This window comes from Rhipicephalus sanguineus, chromosome 6 (genome assembly GCF_013339695.2).
Source record: "Rhipicephalus sanguineus isolate Rsan-2018 chromosome 6, BIME_Rsan_1.4, whole genome shotgun sequence".
NCBI lineage: Eukaryota > Metazoa > Arthropoda > Arachnida > Ixodida > Ixodidae > Rhipicephalus > Rhipicephalus sanguineus.
The window spans coordinates 126935343-126943708 of NC_051181.1; the positions used below are offsets into that span (position 1 = coordinate 126935343).

Consider the following 8366-nt stretch of genomic DNA (forward strand, 5'->3'; position numbering starts at 1 on the left):
GCAGTCTATATACAGTCTACGCAACTTCATTTGTGGGCGGTGTTCATATATAGGACCAACTTTGTCAAATTCTATGATATTTTCAAATTCGGCACCTTGTCAGCGCTGACTGGCCCACAGGTCTGCTATGAACTTCCTGAAAACGCCGTTATTTCAGAATTTATTAATTTGACGGAACTTGTTGCAATGGCAGCCCGCATTAACTAAGACATGCCAGGCTCTTGTGCGGCTTGCCTTAGTTACCTACATATTAGCGCGTGAAGACGACACGTGGCGCAGGTGGTAGCGGTACGATAAGGAAGCCTTCTGATATGCGTAATAATGGTGAGCAAATTATTCGCTTCTTGCGCACTTGTAATTCGGTGCTACTACTTAAGTAAGCCCAGCTTTACAGTTTCTTTTCTTTTTAGCTGGCCTCGTGTACCAGGACCATCACTTGTGTTAGAAAGTGAAACCGGAATCATATACCGCATTTGGAAAGTCACGTCGAATGCGAAAAAAAAAAAGAAAGAGAGCACAGCTTTAGCCTGATTATTTGTAAGTGAAATGTGCAATCGCGACTCCCGCAAGTACTAAGACCGTGTTTTCTTCATGTTCGCATCTAATTGTGGTGTGACAGTACATAGTGTACTATGCAGTTTTTGGCGACAACAATTAAATACCATGCTGGGAAAATTCAACGTTACAATTCACTCATCCCGCACCTTGCAAGATTTCAACGACGGCACTGTAAACGTCCACGAGGCACTGAAGGCCTGCAACAGCCTACGAAACTCATTTCTAATTATGTTTTCTGCATGAACGACATTGCATTTTCTCATTGCGACTCATGCATATCTGAAGCATGTTTCTACACGTCGCAGAGGTGAAGTCATCAACGGAGGGTTCGGCTGTGTCCTCGATGGAACCAAGGTTAGAGACGAGTTTATTTTTGGGCTGACCACGCAAAAGTACTTGCGTCATCAATTCTTTTTATTCCCCTTTCGATTTTCTTTAAATATTAGCAGTCCCAACTACTGGCTGTAGTTTGTGATGTAGTGTATTGCTGGAATGGGCCTTCCGCAAGTAACTTCCAATTTCAATAACTGACCCCCCGATTTGCCTCCCTCAAAGACCGTTACTTCGGCTGCTTGGTCACCAGTCGTGTCACCAATAGTGGTGATTGGGCTTGGTGACCACTGTCTCACTGGACATTCCGACACAGTTGGGCATTCATGCTCCACGTTCGTTTTAAACCTCACCTACCCCTTGCCCTTTAGTTCCTTTTATTAAAAGTGCCCATAGCACTGCTTCACAACCCTGTCCTGCACTTTTGCAGGTCACCTACTAGCCACCTAGCCTCAAAAGCTATGGCATTAACATTTACAAGCTGCAGTTAACCATGTACTACTTGAAGTCAAGTTAACCATCTTTGTCGACTGTACGTTTCAGGAGGCGGACGAACGCGCGATGATGCTTCTCTTCTGGGACGTGAACAATGGGTTGAGTGAAAAGTGTAGACCGTGCACGTAGACTAATGCATGCAGACTGTGGGAGAAAGGAAACTAAAAGTATGGGAGCTAACGTTCATGCCAATGCAGCCAGCCTTCGAACGCCAACTCTCCATAAAAGCCAATTCTTTGCTCCCTCAAAAATATCAGTCCATCATGCGACCGCCAGTGACATACCAACTATAATGAGTGGGCGGAGCAAACCTCCTCCCTCTCGATGGGAACACCGGAATCGTATGCGTTTTCATAGGATCATACCATATTATTGAATGTGCGGCATATGTCACATTTTTTGCCAGGCACGCGTCTCTCATAATCATATGGTGGTTTTGGGACGTTAAACCCCAGATATTATTATTGTAATTTTTGCCAGGCATATATTTGTGATGACGAGCGAGTATTAAAACTTATTTCATATCGTTCTTGTCACGCTGTTTGTCTAATAGAAGAAACGCCCATCAAATAGCTCAAATTTCCTGCTACTGCTCTTCATAGACAATCTTCTGACCACCACCGGCAGCAACTGAGAAGGGTGGAGAGTGATGGAGAGAAAGTTAGTAGCTAATGAAATGATTAAAATAACTGAAGTGAAATGATTAAAGTAACTTCAATTAAAGGGTGCCACCATCCACAGATGTTGCATGTTCTCAGTTTTGTTCCAAGGGGTGTTGGGTTAACATATTCATGCTCAACACCAACTGCATTTGCACTATTTTTTAATGTGTACGAATAGATCGTAGTGCTTTGCATTTGGCTGAAAAAAATAGGAAACAGTAGCATTCACAGATGAAGATAGCAGTGCTCAAGTGCTTCTGCAGAACTGTTGTGGTCCAACTCTGCAGTGATGCAGACTGACATTGCCTTGTGCCACGATGCAGGTGTGCCGCAGAAGTTGGTCTGGCAACAAGTATGCTTACGAGACCAGTGGAGCGGGCTATGAAGGATCACCCGGCCCTGCAGGTGACGCTGCCACACGAAGCGGACGACCAGCTGGTCAAGAGATTAGTTGCGAGAGAGAAAAACACGGCAATGGGAGGAGGAGTCGGCTTAAAAGGAAACACTGTCATTGAGCAATGTGTTCGATCATGTGTCTAGCACTGCAGTATATGCATTGATTATTGCACTTTCTTAGATATGGTGGTATGAGGTTCCTGGGCACTGACCAAGATTCTCTGGTCTTTAAAACAATAAACTTTAGGTAAGCTGTTTGATACGCAGTTTTACAAGCCTGACCATCATCACTTGCAAGGGCCAACAGTGTGCAGCATCATGCAAATGCCAGGACTAATTGATGAATTTGGTTCGACGTTGTCAAGCAACACTGGTCGACAGAGATTTTGCGAGGAATGACTCGGAGTTAACTATGCCCACCTGGGTTCTACTAAGTTTGCCCAAAGCCCATTACACAAGCGCTTTTGTTTTCAGTTCCACCCTCAGTGATATGTAGAGGCCTCGGTTGAACCCAGTTAGCAGTAGAATGCAGTACCCAATGAGCCACATAAGTAGGTCCTTGGTAGCAAGTACTCAACAAATCAATGATACGTCATGAATGTGGTACCGAACTCCCACAGCTGGCCCTCTATTATAAATTTTTATAATTTCACCTGCACTAATGCCAAGTAGCAAGAATCTGGTGATTGTTTTCTCCACACCACATACAAGAAAGAGTCACTTTTCATGGTGTACAGCCCAATGCATCCCGTCCCAGTTCCGTTGCCACGTTGCCACAGCATAACTGGTACGTGAGAAGTCCGACGACCCCAAAGTTGTATAAAAAGCACAGAAAAAAGAGGTGGAAAGCACTCTATCTGCTTTCATTGACACCATGGTTAGTGTAATTGGGATCCCGCACAAGGCGAGTGAAAGCAAAACACACGTCTCTTCCAAACAATGACATGAGAATGGCTCTACTAGGTGACGTATAGATTTGTCAATATAAACCACACAGATATTCGTCATGTTTACCAAATGTGTGTAGAAAACCGCAACTGAGTGAATGCTAATTTTTTTGCACGGAAGAAACATTTTTCTGTAATTCCGCACCAATGCTGTGGCTGCGGCAGTAAACAAACTTCACTCCGCAAGTCACATTTCATTCACAACTGCGCTTGGCTGTCATTCTAAGCCTGGAAACTGTCACACATTTTCGTTTGCATGGTTCAAAGCACACCAGCGGTACGGATGCCTCACATGCCCGGCACGGGCACACCTGGGCCAACGGGTGTAGCAGCGATGTGCTTGATTTGCACGAATGTTTCGCACATCCCAAGAGACTGTCCCCAAAAGCTGATAAATAGCCTTTCTTCCGATGTAAGAGAGAAGAAAGGACAGAGGAACAGGACAAGAAGTCTCAGTGAAGCAAAGTCAAAGGACGTCCACAGAGTCACTATGTTTCACTATGTTTCCGGCTTGTCACTCTATGCTGCAGGAGAGAAGGGGACAAAGAGAAAGAGGAAAAGATAGGAGAAAGTGAGCGGCAATAATGTAATAATATGACTAGATGTGAGACATGCACAACATGCAGACTGTACATTGTAAGTGCATAGACAGGTACATGCACACAGAGACACATCTTGTATCGAGATGCTAGACACTCACGAGGTATGCAGCTGGGCTGTTCGCTCTAAAAGTAGAACTTCAACACTTCTTATGAAACATGTGCAATGCATATGGTATTAAAGATCATATTATCACACAAACCTTTTTCAACATAGTTTGTGGTAGTAACAGAATTATTGGCAATCATGTGCTGCCACTAACATGTGCAGTGCTTCTCTTTTATCACTATTCGAACAGCCCTAAAATTTGTGATGCTGTTATCATGCAGGATGCAAGGCAGGCTTCAAATGTCACTGTGTTGAACAGATATGAACCCTATATCACGTAGGACAGCTTAGTGTTGTGCAACACTATTTAATAGGCATGTATTGGTGCAGTGTTGCACCAATACATGCAATAAAGGGCAATTGAGGACGACGCAGCGAGCGATGGCAAGGAAAATGATAGGTGTAACCTTAAGAGACAGGAAGAAAGCAGAGTGGGTCAGGGAACAAACGGGGGTTAAGGACATCATAGTTGAAATCAAGAAGAAGAAATGGATATGGGCCGGGCACGTAGCACGTCGGCAGGATAACCGGTGGTCATTAAGGGTAACTGACTGGATTCCAAGAGATGGCAAACGCGTCAGGGGGAGACAGAAAATTAGGTGGGTAGATGAGATTAAGAAGTTTGTAGGTATAACGTGGCAGCAGAAAGCACAGGACCGGGTTGATTGGCGGAACATGGGAGAGGCCTTTGCCCTGCAGGGGGCGTAGACAGGCTGATGATGATGATGATGATGATGGTGCAGTGTTACTGTTCTCTGCCACTGCTCCATCGATGACGAAAAGCATGCCTGCTTCAATAAATTGACCATGTCTAAGATAGTTTACCTTGTACAGCCATGCTCTCTGTTCGCTTCGTGACCCACATCACTTTTAATCAACTGGCATAACAAGAAGGAAATGAGAGAAAGAAAAACAAAGGTAACGTGTAATTCACAAAACAAATAATCGTTAATGCAGGCAGCCAGAGCAAAACGAATTGGGATGCACGAAATGAGAATGACGTTTATGACAAAGGTGGACAGCGAGGTTTACTTTGCGGGTGCTGTCACGGGCGTGGCGGACGCTCTTCGGAAATTGTTGAAGTGCTCCATGTACTGCTGGACGGTGTCCACGGGATTGTACAGTTCGTTCATGCGGCCCTGAAGGTACTGGGGAGGACCCTGCACGGTCGAGCCCATGAAGCCTTGCAGGAACTCGCGCATCAGGTCCCAGCAGCTTGACGGGACCACACATGGCAGGTACTCAACCTGAGAGAAATGATCAGTGTGGAAACTCTAGCTTTTTGGTATGGCCATTCTTAAAGGGAAATGGAAGAGAAAAACAATAACTCTCGAATGAGTGAATTACCCCATCACAACGCTAAAGGTGCCATTTCAGCCATGAGAAGCCGTTTGGGCAAGATAGAAAGTGTGCAGAAGATATATCATGTTGTCGTAGACATTGAAGGCATCTGCTAGGCCCTACAGAATTTCTTTTAGTGGCAAAAATAAATGACATGTTTTAAGGGAGCCAAAAGGTTTCACATGGCAAACTTCGCGGAATGTTATTGAACCAACATGGCCAAAATATGAAAAATAAAGGACGAAATCCATGACGTCACATTGACATTGAGGTGTAAAGGTATCTGCACGAAAATTCAAAAATGAAGCTTTAACCTTTTAATAACACAGCTGTGGCCACTAGATAAATGAAAATAGAAGGTTCAATTAATAATTTATCAGTATGAACTACCTTCACGTTTCCTTTTATTGTCCCATTAAGTCTTTTTTTTTTAACTGCAACGTAGCACACCCAGTATGAGGACACTAATGGCGAATTCCACTGGGAGATCCGGAGCGGCCGCTGAAATCCTGGAGCGAGCACTCGGATTGTACCAAGCCAAATCTGCCAGTGGAACACGTGAATGCTCTGCGTGAGGTCGCTCCGGAAGTTCTTAATGCATACGTCACGTATATTGGCTCCGGGAACTATTTCTGCTTTCACTCTGGGCGTTTCCATGGGTCGCCGCGGCAAAGCGTGCATTTCGACCCCGCAGTGGCGTAAAGCAGGCGTGCCATTTTCTTGTGTTGCGCTGACAAATATGGACGAGCACATGGAAATCTCTTCTTCGATGTAGCCGATGATCTTTGGGCATGCACACAGCGGGTCAGGGGACATTTCTTTGAACATCATTTCGTAGAGCACATACGGTTCGTCGTCATCGCTGGTGCTACTACCGTCAGAACTCGTGCTCTCGCTGTCGCTCAGAGCAAGAAACAAACCAGAAGCTCGCCCGGCAGAGTCAAACAATGCCATTTTAGGAATGTAAACAAGTGCACAGGGTGATCAGACCCCGCTTTAAACACGACTGTACCGGAAATGACGTCACCGCATTGCCGGAGTTCCAGCGAAATCCACCTCTGCAAGATGGAGCAACTCGGGACGCTCCGTCGCGGAGTGGGTTGCTCCGACTCTGCCACTGGAAAACGCGAACTTGCTCTGAATCGACCAGTGGAACGCAGATTCTCGAACGTGGAGCAAAAAAACTTGCTCCGGCTCGACCAGTGGAATTCGCCATAAGAAATAATTGTGTGTGTAACAGTAAGGTAGCCAGGGATGCTCAAGCTCCCTGAAGTATCTACATTTTGTGTATGTGTATATATATGCACATACAAACATGCACAACTTACATAGGGGGGTGGGGGGTCGGGCCTTCCTCCCAGCACCCCGAAAAAATTTGTGGCTATGCCCCAGGTGTGTGCATCTAGAAGGGAGGCCGTGTGGGCGTCGTGGTAGTTCATCGTACTTCAGAAACCATAGCGCACTAACAAACAAGGGACAAGAAGCAGACAGGACAAGTGTTTAGATAGGACAAGCGCTTGTCCTGTCTGCCCCTTGTCCCATGTTCGTTAGTGTGCCATGGTTTCTGTGTACGTCTAGTTCCTTATCACGCTTCATAGCAAACGTTGACACGACGATGCTTACCTCAACGAGAATGCCTCGAAAGCTCGGTCCCATCGAAACACTGCCCACTTTGACGAGGAAATCTGCAACTTCGTACCGGGGGCCACGTGATTCAATCTTGGTGGACTTCTTGGCGCTGTAGATGCCGGCCATCTTGAGCATGAGCATGTCGAAGGTGATGTCCGCGACGAGGCACATGCCGGTATCGAGCAGCGCGAAGCATGTTGCCGGGTGCTCGGTGTCGTGGATGATGTTCACAGAATGGCTGGGATCTGAAAATTGCCAGATATTAAAAAATAAAGTAATAATATAAGTTCTGAGGCCTTTTTCGTACGAGCCAGAACCACGATATGATTATGAGGCACACCGTAGTGGAGAACTCCGGATTAGCATTCGACCACTTAGTTAAAACGGGCGTTGTCGCATCACAGCCTAATTAAAACGCGGCTGTCGTAGGCGGTTAATCGAACCCGCGCCCTCTTGCTAAAAAACGTAACGCCTCAGCCCCACAGCCACCGCGACGGGCAGCGATTTATACAGTACTAAATTGCGTTGAACATTTGTTGAAGTGTTTCCTCTTCCTAAACCAAGTGTGCAAAGGTACTGTACTGTACAGTACGATTGCCAAGGCGCGACAACACCGACGTGTCCTAATGAAGTGCTTGATGAGACTTTCTGCAATTGTCTTCAAGCAACACTAAGCAGAGTACATAGCTACCTAGCCATTCTGATCTACTGCGAGACTGTCCTTATCAAGACTGAACTTTAGTAACAGCTAGGATATTTCCGTAGAATATGGCTCAGCGGTATGCACTGACAAACAGATCAGCGAAAAGAGACGCTTTTACTCACTTATGTTGGGTGAACTGTAGTACGTTTCGCAGTCCACGGTGAATATGCCCTCTCGAACGGCTCCGAGCGTTTCAAGACGCTTCTGGAGAAGTTCCGCCGCTTGCTGACCGCTTTTGCCTTCGGGTATTGGAAACTGGTGAATGCTATGGGAGGTTCGAAAAATAACGATATTGACAGAACATTACTAACTTAGCTTGAGGAGAGGCTTACCACAGCTGTACGAAAGAGTGTTAGTAGCGGTAACCTTACCTCACGACGCCCATAGTGAAAACGTAGCAGATCTGCGAGTAGAAACACGAAACATTCACGAAATTCTCAGCGGCTTATTGCGATGTAAACAAACTTGCGTGCGCCGCCATTACCGCCGTTACTGCAGCGACTGTCGCGCCACCTAAGCGTAATCGCTCTCTCTATTAATACTTTTTTAGAACATGGCGTTTATGACGTACATTTAGCGCTTGCTACTACGTGAATA

General features: G+C 45.9%; 1 protein-coding gene and 1 long non-coding RNA gene across 2 annotated transcripts; one reads left to right on the plus strand and one right to left on the minus strand.

Annotated features, from left to right (window-relative positions):
- Positions 1-607: 607 nt before the first annotated feature.
- LOC125759023 (uncharacterized) lies at positions 608-2865 on the plus strand. Its single transcript, XR_007416586.1, has 3 exons — positions 608-912; positions 1432-1493; positions 2380-2865. It is a non-coding gene; the product is annotated as an uncharacterized LOC125759023 (long non-coding RNA).
- A 645-nt stretch (positions 2866-3510) lies between these two features.
- Positions 3511-8269, minus strand: LOC119396374 (mediator of RNA polymerase II transcription subunit 20). Its single transcript, XM_037663573.2, has 5 exons — positions 8141-8269; positions 7892-8034; positions 7061-7311; positions 5129-5343; positions 3511-3912 (listed from the first exon to the last, which is right to left on the minus strand). Exons 1-5 carry the CDS (start codon positions 8152-8154, stop codon positions 3903-3905), a joined length of 633 nt encoding a protein of 210 aa, XP_037519501.1. The 5' UTR covers positions 8155-8269; the 3' UTR covers positions 3511-3902.
- Between the last annotated feature and the right edge of the window lie 97 nt (positions 8270-8366).